Source organism: Sarcophilus harrisii, chromosome 1 (genome assembly GCF_902635505.1).
Source record: "Sarcophilus harrisii chromosome 1, mSarHar1.11, whole genome shotgun sequence".
NCBI lineage: Eukaryota > Metazoa > Chordata > Mammalia > Dasyuromorphia > Dasyuridae > Sarcophilus > Sarcophilus harrisii.
The window spans coordinates 349,742,255-349,757,868 of NC_045426.1; the positions used below are offsets into that span (position 1 = coordinate 349,742,255).

Consider the following 15,614-nt stretch of genomic DNA (forward strand, 5'->3'; position numbering starts at 1 on the left):
AAAAGATTTTAAGAATTCTTTCCAGGATATGAGATAAACGTCATAAAAAGGAATAATACATAACGCTGAAGCTGTTCGATTGGTTCAGTTTTTTAAATAACCCAGCCAATTGGAAAGTAAAATTGATATCTGTTAGTTTGCATGCGTTCTTTTCAATAGAGAAGGATTTAGCATTTTTTGTCCAACCAGGCGTTAGTTTTCCAATGCTTCATTTGAACACACAAACTACAAGTAAACCAAATATGAGGAGGCTGCGGCTCATCTTTTCTGAATTGTTTGGCACTTTATTATTTTTAGACCATGCCTGAACCCGCCAAGTCAGCTCCAGCCCCGAAGAAGGGCTCCAAGAAGGCTATGACCAAAGCACAGAAAAAAGACGGGAAAAAGCACAAGCGCAGCCGCAAGGAAAGCTATTCCATCTATGTGTACAAGGTGTTGAAGCAGGTGCACCCCGACACGGGCATCTTCTCCAAAGCCATGGGCATCATGAACTCCTTCGTTAATGACATCTTTGAGCGTATCGCTGGCGAGACATCCCGCCTGGCACCTTACAACAAGCGCTCCACTATCACGTCCCGGGAGATCCAGACGGCTGTACGCCTGCTGCTGCCTGGGGAGCTGGCCAAGCACGCAGTGTCTGAAGGTACTAAAGCAGTCACCAAGTATACCAGCTCTAAGTAACCACTTAACTCCTAAAACCTTAAAAATCACAACCCCAAGGGCTCTTTTTAGAACCACCTATACTTTCGGACAAAAAGTTTTGAACACTCAACTTAAAAGAGAAAATTTTTTTAAAGTACCGGAATCTGACACACAGAATGAATATCCAGTAGATAATCTTGGATTAACTCGAGAAGGCTCGACTTGAAAATTTCACCAAGAGGAAAATAGTTAATAGTGGACAAGATGCTATTCTAAACTCATCTTATGAGACATTTTGTACTCCCAGAAAAGGGAAAAGAAGAGAAAGACTTTAAAAACGACACCCCTCCCCCCACCTGCATCAAATTTTTTTCCCTTGGTTGTTGGTTTTGTTCAGGTGAGAAACCAAATAATTGCTTGAAGATCTATTTCTGGAAAAAAAGACTACCTTAAATAAAGGAGTAATTTTATAGAAATTATTCTTATAAACATCTAAAGGGAATTTACACGGGAGAGAATTATTGCTCCAGGATGGGAGGAGGGAAGAGAAATGAGATAGGGAGGGAGAAAGGGAAGGCCTGTCCCTTGTTCCCGAGGGTTTCTAAACTAGAAGCAAAGTTTTTTTGTTTTGTTTTGTTTTGTGTTGGAATCTTTACTAAAGTGTTAAGACATTTCTTTACAAAGTGTTAAAGACATTGGAGTTAATTTAATCTTAGAGTTATTTGGGGCCAGAACTTGAAACAAGATACTAAGTGGAACTGATTGAACAATGCTTGTGTTCACACCTTTAAAAAGCTAAGTATCTAAGTACTCAATAGAGTTCACTCCTTTGGGAGAGTTCAGGGCTAGTATGAGAGCTGAATTCACACTTCCCTTAGGACCAGAGAGCACTCTGGGAGATAATCCAGAATCCCTCTCCCTCCAGAAGGCAGAGTTAACCTTTGGGAGATGATATATATGGAGGAAGCTCTTGGAGCAAAAGGAGAATTTCTCTGGAACATCAACAGGGCTCTGAGACAAAACACTCTGGAAGAAAAGACTACTCGCCACAGACTGGAGATTGAGAAGCCACGAGTCAGAGCTGGCTGGAGGCTGAAGAAAGCAGAGGCAGAAGCCAAGGACAAAGCTGCAAGATCTCTTGGAGCCAGGTAGAGAGATAGGCCTCAACTAACTGGGCTAAATTTGAAGGAGAAATAAATGTTTGCAATTTTTACCAGCTGGCTGAGATTTTGGAATAATTATTTACTTCAACTGAGACTAACACTGCCTCCAAGGAAAATCACCATACCCTTGCTCTTTTAAGTCTCCATGCCCTGTTGGGGATATGGTCATTAATCTCTTCATTGTCTTCCTCCTTAATATCAGGCTTCCCTATTTGGCTACTCCGAGAAGCAACTTTTTTCTTTCTTCTAGGGATAGGGTTTCTTAGTGCTAACTGAATTATATTGTATAAATTAAATGCCTCAATGGAAATTGAATGAGGACCGTTTTCATTGTAATATGCGGACATCTATTGTCCAACCAGGGACCAGTTATAGAGAGATCTGCTCCTGCTCTACGAACCAAGGGGAGATGCGGTTTAATGTACCCAGAAGTCTACCTACCTGTCCCCAAGTTATAAGTAGCCCTTGTCCTTCTATCAGCTTAAGCATGCTTTCTATAGCACCACTTGTGGGTGGGGTTGAAGGGGTTGAAGGCAGGGATGGAGAGTCTTTAGCTAGCATTTGTCCCATTTTAGCCAAAATTCTACTTTAATTCTTTTAACAAAATTTCTTTGTTGTACTCACTCTGATTTCTGAGTTGAGAAGACTTTTCCACTCGATCAGGGTCACAGGCTTTTCCACTTAAAATCAGGATCGGAGCTTTTCTACTGAAATCAGCTGAGGGTCCTGTCAGCCCCCCATTGGGCGCCAAAATGTGGGGGTTTTCCTGGGAAGGCAGTCTTAGGTTTTGAGGTCTTTCTCTTTATCATCTGGTAATTATATTGGAGCTTTTTGCACTGAATACTGCTCCGTTGAGTTAAAAAATCTGTATTCTCTCCAACTGTAATCCTGATTGCTTTTCTGTTGGTTGATGACATCAGAGTCTTGAATTTCTAAAGACTCTCTGGGTGTAACCTCAGCTGCTATCATGCCCCACCTGTCCTTTGATTGATACTTAGGAGCTGAGCCCTGCCTCTTAATTCTCTGGGTCAGTCTACATTCAGAGGCCCATTGAAAATCTTGATTGCATTGTGGACATGGGGTTTTGGGTTTTCTCTCACCCTGTCTTCTCATTCTATCTCCATATCTACATTGAGCTCTCAAATGTCCAACTTTTCCACACTGAAAACATCTTTGAGTTTCTCTAGAATTCCGTTGCCAAGAAGGACCCTGTCTTTCCATGTTCATCATAGTTTGGGTATAATAAGCATTTGTGCCCACTGTAGCACAGCGTCTTATGATCTCCTCTAAAGGAGCATCTTTGTCTAGTCCCCATATAATTCTTTTGCAAATCTCATTGACATTTTCCTTAGCCAGATGTCTAGTCATTATTTCTGTAGCAGCATTATCTCCAATGGTTCTGATTACAGCTGTTTGCAAACGTCCCACAAAATCTGCAAAAGGTTCATTGGGACCTTGCTCTATTTTTGTGAAAGCTTTATTTCCATCTTTCTGTATAGGGAGAGAATTCCAAGCTTTTGTTGCAGCCTTAGAAATCTGCTCATACACTGTTATAGGATAATAAATCTGCTCTGAATTCTCTGCATACTGACCTTCGCTAGCTAGTTGGTCAAAAGTGATTTGTCCAATAATTCCCGTTTGCCTATTGCGTTGAGCTTGAAGCCTACATAATTGATGATACTCCGAAAGCCACAACAAATTTTGTCCCGGTTCTAAGCATGTTTTCGCTATGGATTTCCAATCATTTGGGGTTAAGATTTCATAAGATAAATTATCTAGCAACATCTTCATATAAGATGATGTAGTCCCATAAAGAGTGCAACCCTTTTTCAAATCTTTAATTTTTTCCAAATTAAAAGGAGTGTATTGTCTTTCTTTTTGACTTGAAGAGTCAATCTTTTCCATATATCTTCTCCTTTATTTTTTGCTTTAATTAATGCTTCTTCTAATCTTGTCATATTCTGCTTCACAGGAGAAGCTGATTGTATCTCTGCCTCTCTCTCTTCCTCTTCTCAGATGAGGAATGATCTAATTCCTCCTGCTGTGAAGTATCACACTCAGGATTGTACTTAACTCCATTATCTGAATTTTCCTGCTTATCATCTAGTTTAGTTGGCACTTTCTTCTTTTTCATTTTAACACTTAAAAAGCTTCTTATAGCCAGTTGTATTAAATTATATGTATTAAATATGTCTTTAGAAATTAAGTTAGGGCCATTTTTATTACAGAATTGACAAACATTCTCTCCTACTAAGTTCCATTCATCCAGATCCAAATCTTTCTCCAGAGAGAAACAAGGACATATTTTCTTAACAGTTTGTAAAAGTTCAGTGATCTGCTCCATAATTATGATCAAACCTTGGCTTTCCATAACTTTAACAATGCTCTCTAAACATTTTCCTTGAACAGAAACAGAAGGCTGTTTTCTAAAGATCTGTCCCATCTTAGCTGAAATTCTACTTTAATTCTTTTAACAAAATTTCTTTGTTGTACTCACTCTAATTTCTGAGTTTGAAGAGACTTTTCCACTCGATCAGGGTCACAGGCTTTTCCACTTAAATCAGGATCAGAGGCTTTTCTACTGAAATCAGGATCGGAGCTTTTCCACTGAAATCAGCTGAGGGTCCTGTCAATCCCTGTTCGGGCGCCAAAATGTTGGGGTTTTCCTTGGAGGCAGCCTTAGTCTCAGTTGAAGTAAATAATTATTCCAAAATCTCAGCCAGCTGGTAAAAACTGCAAACGTTTATTTCTCCTTCAAATTTAGGCCGGTTAGTTGAGGCCTATCTCTCTGCCTGGCTCCAAGAGATCTTGCAGCTTTGTCCTTGGCTTTTTTGTTTTGCTTTTTGTTTTTGAGGTGTCACCCTGTCTGGGAAAGGAAAAGAGGCTTATGGAAATGCTTATGACATTGAACAGGAGGCCAAAATTCCTGTAACATCTCCCATGGAATCAAAGCACATAGTCCAAAGTTGTATTGTTGTTGCATAAAAAGTGCTGTGGAAACTATACAATGTTGTGTAATTGGGAATTACTATTACATATATGTGTGTGTGTGTGTGTGTGTACACACACACACACACACACACACACACATATATATATATATATATATATACATATTCCCCGAAGCAATTAAGGTTAAGTGACTTGCCCAGGGTCACATAGCTCAGCCTGTAAAGTGTCTGAAGTCGCATTTGAACTTGGATCCTCCCAACTTCAGGGCTTACTATTATATTAAAGGAAACAAATTTTCCTCAACTTTTTTTTTTTTTTAATTCAAGTTCGGCTCAGATAAGAGTAAATTCCTATTCAGAGAGAAATCAAAATTTCTGACCTTGTGGGTTTTAACATTTAGTAAATATATAACTAAAACACAATCAACGATGTAGACTACACCTTTGATTTTGTTGTTAGAATATGCTTTCTATCAAAGTTTATTTTTAAAAAGTTGCTTTGGAGTACTGAGTTTGAATTACTTTCTTAGGATTACTCAGAGGTACAATCTGGATTGAAATCTTCATCACTCCAGGGCTAACTATTACATTCCCTCAATAACATTTACATGAGATAAGAAATAAATGCCATGTCTTCTAGGAAGGCTTTCCACATCTTCCACACTGTATTTGAATTAGACTTTAAAGATGTATAAGAAATCAGCAAATAGTGAGTTTATTCCTAGCATTGGGAACAGCTTACATAATGGTACTGTTTGAGGCAAAGAAACCTACCCAAATTGTCTACTACAGAGATCACTCATAGAAAGCAGAATGATTTATTAGAATCTCTAGAAGCAGACCCCAGCCAAATTTCACAGCTGGATAGGGCCAGGGTCTTTTATACATTTCAGACAAAGAACCTCCAAAATCCTGCCCTCCATATGTTGTGATTGGTCACATAAGTCTACTGTTCCCCTAGTTGGTCAGTGGAATGTAGTAGACAAGGTGATAAACAAATTCTTTGGCCAAGTAATCCCTTCTTTGGATAATAGAATGTGGTCCAGGCCTTATCTAAAATCACATGACTCTGGAGACAAGGAAACTGAGGTCTATAGGCTTGATCTACTTTAACAGTTTCTGATCAATATATGCTTAATCTGTAAATTCTTCACCTTTTCCCACACAGTACTGAAGTAGCAAAGTAGAGACTATATCCTGAAGATAAATTGTGGTACAGTTTGGTTGGATTGTTGGGTGGTCTGAAAAGAATAACATGAGAGACTAGAAATATAGGGGGCTGTCAGACTTTGGAAAGTAAAGGCATCTGAATTGTATTCTATAAGCACTAAAGAGCTACTGACATTTTTAAGCAGTGGAATTATATGACTAAATTTATGCTTAAGAAAAATTGTTCTGGCAGTATTATGACGGATAGATTCAAGTTTGTATGTGTACTGGGAATGTAAGACATAAGTGGAGGTGGAAATGTTGTGCCACGGTTTTATTTTATTCTTCTGACTCAGTTTCCCTAATTGGTCCTGCCTCAGTTTCCCTAAATTGTTCTGCCTCAGTTTCCCTAATTGTTATGCCTCAATCCCCTTAGTTGTAAACCCCCCTCTGGTTCATGAAGACTGACAGGGTTATTTGCTCTAAGGTTATAAACTGTCAATGTGTAAACCCAAAAAAGGGGAATCCAGACATTCTGTCTCTTGCCAGACACTTTCTTAGCTCCCAGTTACTAAGAATTAATGGTCCTACCCCCAAATCTGTCAGAACCGAATTAATGGTTCCTGCCTGGAGATTTCCCCTCACCAGACTATAACTATGTCATGGAGAACTCGAATTGGCTGCTAGATGCTGAGTGGATGCTGTTGGATGCTACATTCTTGAAGACCATAGTCTCATTCAGTTCTGGGACCAAACCATGATCCATTTGGTCTCAGTAAATCTCTCCTTTGCAAATAAAATATTAAATTGTTCTCTAATCTCTATCTTGCCTCAGTTTCTCCAGCATTACAGAAAGATGCTAGATTATTAATTCTCTAGTGATTGGTGATAAAGGCCTGTATGTTAGAAAAGTGGAGGGCATAAATTAGAGAGGATATGTTAAATGATTTTTTTCCCCATTCTTTTATGCTATGAAAGAAAATGTAGGATGTTTCCCAATATAGTGATGTAAGAATGTAATGAAACTAAAAGGGATGTTTATATAAAAACATAAGGGTTTAAAAGGCTAAGGACATTTAATGTCTTAAAAGTTTAATTTTTGAATTACCTAGTTTTTAAATATTTAAAACTGAAAAAACTTAGGAAAAAAGACAGGTGAGTATAAATTAATATTATTTGATGATATTAAACCAGTTCTATTTCCTTAACTTTATGATTCAATTTTATAATCAGTTTACTAATGACATTTAGATAAGTAGTCAATTTGATGACATATCCTTATCACAAAAGAGTCAATAGAGAGAACAAAAAAGAAGTGCAAAGATATATGTGTAGATATACTTTCTGTCTCTGGGCAAGTAATAACTAATTTAATAATTAGACAAACTAATAAAAAATGGTCAGTGGAGCAGCTAAAAGTTTTGATATTCTTTTGTAAAAAAAAAAAAAAAAAAAAAAAAAGGTGCCCTTGACAAGTGAAAATCAATACTGATTGGTTCACCTTTAATGAGGAGATGGGCTGGAAATCTTCAACTCCTTCTGTTGGGAACAGTGGCTTGAAGAGCCACATGAGCAGAGGAAGCCATCTCTATCCAGAGCACTCTATTTGGTTTTCTTCTTCATAATCTAGTTCATCCTTAACTTCAATAGATATGTGCAAAGACTGGGGCTCATTTTCTTGGGGCAATAATGTGCCTGGATTAGATTCTGTTTACATTCTACACAGAAATAAGGTTTCCTTATTTGGTGAGGTTTTACCCAAGATAGAGGCACATGTTTCCTTAAGAATTAAGAATATCAATCAATCATTATTTCATCGACTGATTGACTGACCTATAGGAGCTGGGCCCTGAATGAGGAAATAAAAAACCTTAATGGTAATTTAATAATTGGTTGCTGTTATGATAGCAAAATATTAATTTCTCTCATAATCATGTCCCTGTTACTGTAGGTGCATCTCCAAGGTATTGTGTGAACCCTAATCTCTTCTCTCCATTCTCTCTTGGCAATCTCATCAGTTTCTATGGGCTTTAAATATCTCTGAGCAGATGATTACCAAATGTATATATTAAGTCCTAGTCTCTTTTGTACCTCACCAATTGTTTATTGGGCATTTCCAACTGGAATTTGCCATCTTCAAACTCAGCAGGAGCCTGGAGAGGAGAGACTTGAGTTCAAATAAGTAATAAAAATTATCATATTTGAAACTAACATTATTTTTGTCCCTAAATTTCTTCTGATCTTCTCTACTTCTGTTGAATAATACTGTTCTAGTCACCGAAATTGGCAAAATCTATCATACAAGAACTTTCTCTTCCTCCTCCTCTATAAAATCAACTGAAAAATATTGATATTTCTACCTCCATAAGATCCCTTACATATCAATTTTCTTTTAACTTACAGGTTTCACTACAAAAGTCCAAACTCTAATAATCTATCCTGGACGGCTTGCAATAGTGTATTAAACCGAACCCAATTTTATCCTCCACACGACAGGAAAGGCAGTTTAAGGGTAAAATCCGCATTTTTCTCCTACTGAATGAACTCCAATGATCCCAAACTTTTTTTTCTTCCTGGATATTTAATTTCATCAGTGTAGCTTTAGAACTCCTCGTAAATAACTTTTCTCTAATTAAAACTTGCTAAACCTCAAGGAGATGGTGACACGTGATAGTGATAACTTTGCAATTTGGTTGTTCCCAGGATATTAGAGAATAAGTGATTTGTTCTAATGAAACTCCACGATTCCCAGATTTTTCCGTCTTAATCTCAATATTTATTTACCCTATTCTTCAATTTGTGGGTAAAAAATCATCCCACCTAATAACTCCCGTAAAGAACAATGATGGGGAAACTCTTTTTCCAAGGCAAGTACAGAAGCTCCAAAACAAACACAAACTTTAGTACAACTTTACAGCTTCTCTCACTGACAACGTGGGTGGCTCTGAAAACAGGCATTAGCCGATAATTCCGTGCAAAAATGACATTAAGCTCTCTCCCTTCGGATGTGATGGGCTAACTCTATGTCCTTGGGCATGATTGTTACCCGTTTTGCGTAGATGGCACACAGATTCGTGTCTTCAAAGAGCCCTACTGAATAGGCTTCACTCGCCTCTTGCAAAGCCATTAACAGCTGAACTCTGGAAGTGAAAATCAGTTTTAAAATTCTGTGCAATCTCCTGGACCAGTGCGCGAATTTAGGGTTTCAAAGGAAAGGGGAGCTTGCAGATTAGAAGCTCAGTGGATTTCTGGTAGTGTCGGATCTCTTGGAATGCCATGGCGCCAGGTCAATAGCGATGAGGCTTCTTCATGCCGCCAGTGGCAGGAGTGCTCTTACAAGACGCCTTAGTGGCCCACTGTTTGCAAGGTGCTTTGCCTCCCGTAGACTTACGAGCCATGAATAATAATAAACAGATTTTACCTGGAAAACCAAAATCGGAAGTTGGGAGCCCTTGCTATCTCATTTATATACATAACCTTGCTCTGGAACTTTGGAAATGCTGGCGCTTGAATTGATTGGTTAAAAATGAAAGCCTACAAGTAGCTGAATATGTTAACAATTTGAACAGAAATCGATTCTCAATGCCCATTTTCTCTATAGGCTTCTTTGGTGATTTTTTTTGTTCAGCTTGTCTCCTACTTTGGATCTTGATTCTCTAGCAGTTTTTAATTTTATCCTATAGAGACGTATTAATTTGTGCTGCTTAAGCTGTACTTCAATTGTCACACACAAATATATTTTCTTAGAAACAGTGAGGTAAAAACTAAACTCACCAATAAAATGTATATGTATACTCATACATAAATATTTACTTGGACTTGGGAACATTAGTTAACTTGCATAACATTTGAAAAAGCCTGATAGAATGTGATTGGTTAAATGGTTTAACTCTTTGCTTCTTATTCTTTCTTCTTAGTTTCTTCAAATTCTTTTAAATACAAATTGTGATAGGGGAGCCACCTGCCACTGGCTGCTGGAGGTCTAACTCAGACCTATAGAATGGATCCATTCATGTGAGAGGATGATATGATATAAAGGGACTGAGAGGCACTTGAGTTGTCTGACTTCTCTCCTCTTCCTTCTTTCCTCCAATTTATTTCATTCCCAATCCAAAAGGGACATCTTCGAAGATGGTTTTGCATCTCCTTCAAATTTATGATTCACAGCTATGGAGGCTCTGGGAGAATTGGCCTGCCCCTTCACCTAGGCATGGTCCTTAATAACAAATCACAATACTTCCGTTTCCTCACTCAAACTTCTTAAGTTCTGGGATCTTCCTCACTCTACTCATACTCTTACCATCTCTCCCATTCTGCTCTATCCTGTACCATAGAAACTCTTGAACATCGAATCTGATTTGACTCATGTAAACTTTATTTTTTATTAAGTAGCCCACCCGTCAAAAACAGTGATTTCCTGAATCTAGCATTTGTACCATTACAAATCTCTCTTTCATACATTACACAGTTGGAAGTGGCAATGGACAATATTAAAACATTCCATACAGTGGAGAAGTTGCAAACCAGCAAGCAGCTTGTTATAAAAAAAAAAAAAAAAAAAAAAAAAAAAAAAAAGCTAACTGAAGGAGAGGCTATCATACACTTTCTTATCTAGTCCTCAGTTAACTGAAAAGAGAACGTAGACTTTCAAGTATTTCAGCCAGATATACCAATTCTAGTTCCAATGCTTTATCTAGAAGCAGCTGTTTTGGGTGAGTAGCTAGTACACAGGGCTCACTTTGCAACTACCTGCAGGTTCATCTGAAACAAGGAAGGATTGATCTTAAAATCGTTTTCAAAACTTTTATCTTGTTGTGCCACAATTCCCTTTTATTGTCCTGTGTCAGTTTCCCTAATTGTTCTACCTCAGTTTCCCTGAATTGTTCTGCTTCAATCCCCCTGATTGCAACCCCCCTTCCTGCTCATTAGGGCTGTAGAGATCTGGCCACTCTGGGATTCCAAAAGATAAAATCCAGAGTCCTATCTCAGATACCTAATTGGCATCCTCTATCTCTAAGTTCCAAACTTTGTCTCTGATTACCCCCTTAATTCCCAGTTTATCAGAATTTGTGATCCTTAGCCCCCACCATGTCAGAACTGGATTGATGGTCCATTCATGGAAATTCCTGCCTCTACCAGTGTTCAGACCCCACCGCTTGCCTTTCTCTCCCTGACTTCTGAAGCCATATATAATTCATTGGACTCTCACATTCGATGCTGATGCTGATGCTGAATCAGCTCTGGGACTAAAATGGATCCTTTGGTCCCAGAAAATCTCTCCTGTGGTGTACTCTTCTTTTTTATAACATATGATGGTTCTCTCTGGGAGCAGGTTTCTTGGGGAGGTTTTCTGGAGGCAGCCTTAGTTTCAGTTAAGAGTAATAATCACCTCAAATACAGCCAGCTGTTAAAATTCAAATGTTTATTTTCTCCTTCCAAGTCTGGTCTCCTTGCCTGGGGCTGCGCAGCTTTCTGGAGAGCCTTTCAGACCAGCCTTGGTCTCAGTGGGGGAAGGACAGGAGGCCAGCCACCACAGTGGTGTGAGATGTGGTTCCGCCTCCGAGAATAGGCTTCTTCTGAACTGAACTGACGCTCCCCTCTCAATTTTTTCAACTGAACTGGACTGACTGAGCTCAGCTGTTTTTATGCTCTCTCAAAGGTTGACTCATCCTCTGAGAGTGGAATTATGGGTTTTTGACTTGTGAATCTCATACTGAATACTGACTTGTGAATTTCCCAAAAGTGTGAACTCCAATGAGTACTTAAATACATTAGTAAGCTAGAGAATTTGCTAAGTACCATGCTAAATTAGGCAACTGACATCACTTTGTAAGGATTCTCATACTCTCCCCTCAGAAATCCAAATAAAATGTTAAAAACTCTCTAATTTCTATCTTGCCTCAGATTCTCTCGTATTACACTCTAAGGAATGTTCGTGTTCTTGATCAATTTTTACAATTAATTTACACAATTTTCTTAGTTCATATTTTATTTTACAATTCAAAGAATGCATTACAATTTCATTGTATATACAATAAGATGAGACAATAAATATTTATCGATAATATCATTTGTGATCTATTTGTGACATGACCATGATAATAATTATTATTATATGACATCTCATTTGATCCTCATAACAACCTTGTGAAACTGATGCTCTGGTTATACCAGTTTTAAGAAAAGGAAACTGAAGTCTCGCTAGAGAATATAAATAATTTACCTACGATCACATAGTTGGCAAGCATCAAAGAAAGGATTTGGATATCTTACATTAAAAATTGAAAAATAGGGAGGATTAAATCTAAAAGAAAGAAAAAATAATTCAACAATCTCTTTGTATTTCTTTGCACTATTTAACTTGGTGATTTCATCAGCTCCCATATATTTAACTATTGATTTTATGTTTATTGATTCTCAAATCTATCTATCCTGTTTCAAAATCTCCAGTCTTGCATCTCCAAATGCCTTTCTGACATCTGGAACTGGATAGCCAATACATATTTTAAATTAATCATTCCCAAAACAAAATTATCTCTACCACATTTTCACAACCTTAGTGTTGACCTCTCTCATTCCCATATCCAATCTGTTGTCAAAGTCTATGGATATCACCTTCACAACATCTCTAACAACACTGCTACCACTCTAGTCTAGGCCCTCAACTCTCTCCACTTCTATCTCATGATTTTCTTAAAGCACAAGTCTAATTATCACTACTCTCTCTCCCCAGCCCTTATTCAATAAACTTCAGTGGCTTCCTTTTGTCTTGGGGATTAACTACAAAATGCTCTATTTGGCACTAAAAACTCTTTATAATCTAGCTCTTCCTTACATTTCTAGTTTTATTATATCTTACCCCTGGACATGTACTCTTTGGTTAATAACATTAGATTCTTGGCTTTTCCTCTAACAAGATATTCCTTCTTTCAGGTTCTGAGAATTTTCTCCAGCTCCTTAGACTGACTTCCACAGTTTTAAATCTCAAGTAAAATCCCACCTTGACTGAAAGTCTTGTCCACTTCCTCTTACTTCTAGGGCCTTCCTTCTGTTAAGTATTTCCTATTTATCCTATAAACAACATGCTTTGTATATTTTTATCTGCATCTTCTTTCTGACATAAGCTTCTGAAGAGCAGGGTCTGTCTCCTAACTTTTTTATTTTCAGAGCTCAGCATTAGTGCCTGGCCCTAATTTTTTACTACCTGATTATTAATATTAAATTGTATCAATTAAGTTAAATAAATAGCCTGAAGAACTTCTGGAGTAAATAAAGAAAATTCAAATTGTAAAAATTCAAACAATTACAAATTATTTGAAAAGGGGGCAATGCTTCTACAACATTGTTGGAACATTGTAATTTTTTTTAGTTAATGGACACATATGCAATTAAGCTTGTTTTATTATTCCATGGCCTTAATTGTTAGCCTAATTATTTCAGCTATAATATTAAGGCCTTTTAGTTAAAGCAATTGTGATCCACCATTTTTCTTTCATTTTTTAAAAAGATTCAAGTCCTGTCAAGGTCAGTTAGTCTCTGAAGAGCATGGATAATTGATGAGATTGCTCCTAGCCCTCAAGGAACAAGCCAGTCAATTTTGGGTAGAATCCCACCCAATTAGGAGACTTTTTTTTTTAAGAATACAAATAGAACCCACTTTAGATGGACCTTTACTCTGGGAAAAGGAATCCCTGTCCTTGATCTCCTCAGATACAGTTGAGGGTGACCTTGTCTGTGAAAGAGAAAAATAGTAAAAAAGATTCAGGTAAAAATGATACCCCCTGTCTAGACTGCTAGAAGCAGCCCACTCACATAATCAAGCAGGAGGAGCTGAAGACTTTTGCCCACCTCCACAAAATCAGTATTTATCATGTAATGCTGGAGAAACTGAGACAGAATAGAGAGTAGAGGATTATTAATATTTTATTTGAAAGGGAGAGATTTACTGGGACCAAATAGATCCATGGTTTGGTCCCATGGCTAAATGAGACTATCATCTCCAAGAATCCAGCAATGAATGTCAGATCCAAGATTCTTTTATAGGGTAACAAGAACGGTGACATAATGGGGTAGGTACTGTTGTGCCACAGTTCTCTTTTAATGTCCTGACCCAGTTTCCCTATTCAGTTACTGTGCCTCAGGTTATAACTATTCCCTCTTAATGTTTGATAGCATAAAGGTCTTATATCCTAGACTTTAGGTTATACTTATTCCCCCTTAATATTTAATGGGATAAAGGTCTTTATCCATTTTAGACATCATTAGAATATCAGAAGCCTCTCCAGTACCTCCCTCTATTATGTCATCCTAGGTACCTGCTTCCATTATGTCATCCTCATCCTAGATTCCTCCCCCCATTAGGTCATCCCCATCCAGGTACCTCCCCCATTATGTCATCGGTCTTGTAACCCTATAAAAGAATCTTGTATCCAACATTCACTGCTGAATTCTTTGAGACGATAGTCTCATTCAGCTCTGGGACTAAACCATGGATCCATTTGGTCCTAGTAAATCTCTCCCTTTCAAATAAAATATTAATAATCCTCTACTCTCTATCTTGCTCAGTTTTTCTGGCATTACATTTCGGAGGCCCCAGGGAGATATTAGAAAATGAGCAGGTTTGTTAAAGACTAGATTATTTAAGTTATTGCCTGTTTTGTCTTTTGAACCTAACCTATTCCACTGATCAACTAACTAGTCTATTTCTTAGCCAATACCAGATGGTTTTGGTAACTGCTGCTTTATAATATAATTTTAGATCTGGTACAGAACTAGGCTACCTTCATTTTTTTTTTTTTTTTCATTAATTCCCTTGAAATTCTTGACCTTTTGTTTTTCCATATGAACTTTGTTGTTATTTTTTCTAGGTCATTAAAATAGTTTTTTGGGAGTCTGATTGGTATAGCGCTAAATAAATAGATTAGTTTAGGTAGTATTATCATCTTTATTATATTTGCTTGCCCAATCCAAGAGCATTTAATATTTTTCCATTTGGTTAGATCTGACTTTATTTGTGTGAAAAATGGTCTGTAATTTTGCTCATAAAGTTTCTGATTTTCCCTTGGCAGATAGATTCCTAAATATTTTATATTATCAGTAGTTACTTTAAATGGAATTTCTCTTTGTAACTCAAACTGTTGGATTTTGTTAATGATATAAAAGAATGCTGATGACTTATGTAGGTTTATTTTGTATCCTTCAATTTTGCTAAAGGTGTGGATTATTTCTAAAAGCTTTTTAGAAGAATCTCTGGGGTTCTCTAAGTATACCATCATATCATCAGCAAAGAGTGATAATTTGGTTTCCTCATTACCTACTCTAATTCCTTTAATTTCTTTCTCAGCTCTTATTGCCAAAACTAGCATTTCTAATACAATATTGAATAGTAATGGTGTTAGAGGGCAATATTTTTCACTCCTGATCTCATTGGGAATGGTTCCAGTTTATCCCCATTATATATAATACTTACGGTTTTAAATAGATACTACTGATTATTTTAAGGAAAAGACCAGTTATTCCGATACTCTCAAGTGTATAATAGGAATGGATGTTGCATTTTTTAAAATGCTTTTTCTGCATCTATTGAGATGATCTTACGGTTTTTGTTAATTTGGTTATTAATATGGTCAATTATACTAATAGTTTTCCTATTATTGAACCAGCCCTGCATTCCTGGTATAAATCCTACCTGATCATGGTGTATTATCCT

The 15,614-nt window shown here is 37.3% G+C and overlaps 1 protein-coding gene and 1 pseudogene across 1 annotated transcript; one reads left to right on the forward strand and one right to left on the reverse strand.

The window, feature by feature from the left end:
- Positions 1–300: 300 nt before the first annotated feature.
- Positions 301–751, forward strand: LOC100929673 (histone H2B type 2-E-like). The gene has a single exon (XM_003770605.2). It carries the CDS (start codon positions 301–303, stop codon positions 679–681), a length of 381 nt encoding a protein of 126 aa, XP_003770653.1. The 3' UTR covers positions 682–751.
- An 8,140-nt stretch (positions 752–8,891) lies between these two features.
- LOC100930188 lies at positions 8,892–9,303 on the reverse strand (annotated as a pseudogene).
- Between the last annotated feature and the right edge of the window lie 6,311 nt (positions 9,304–15,614).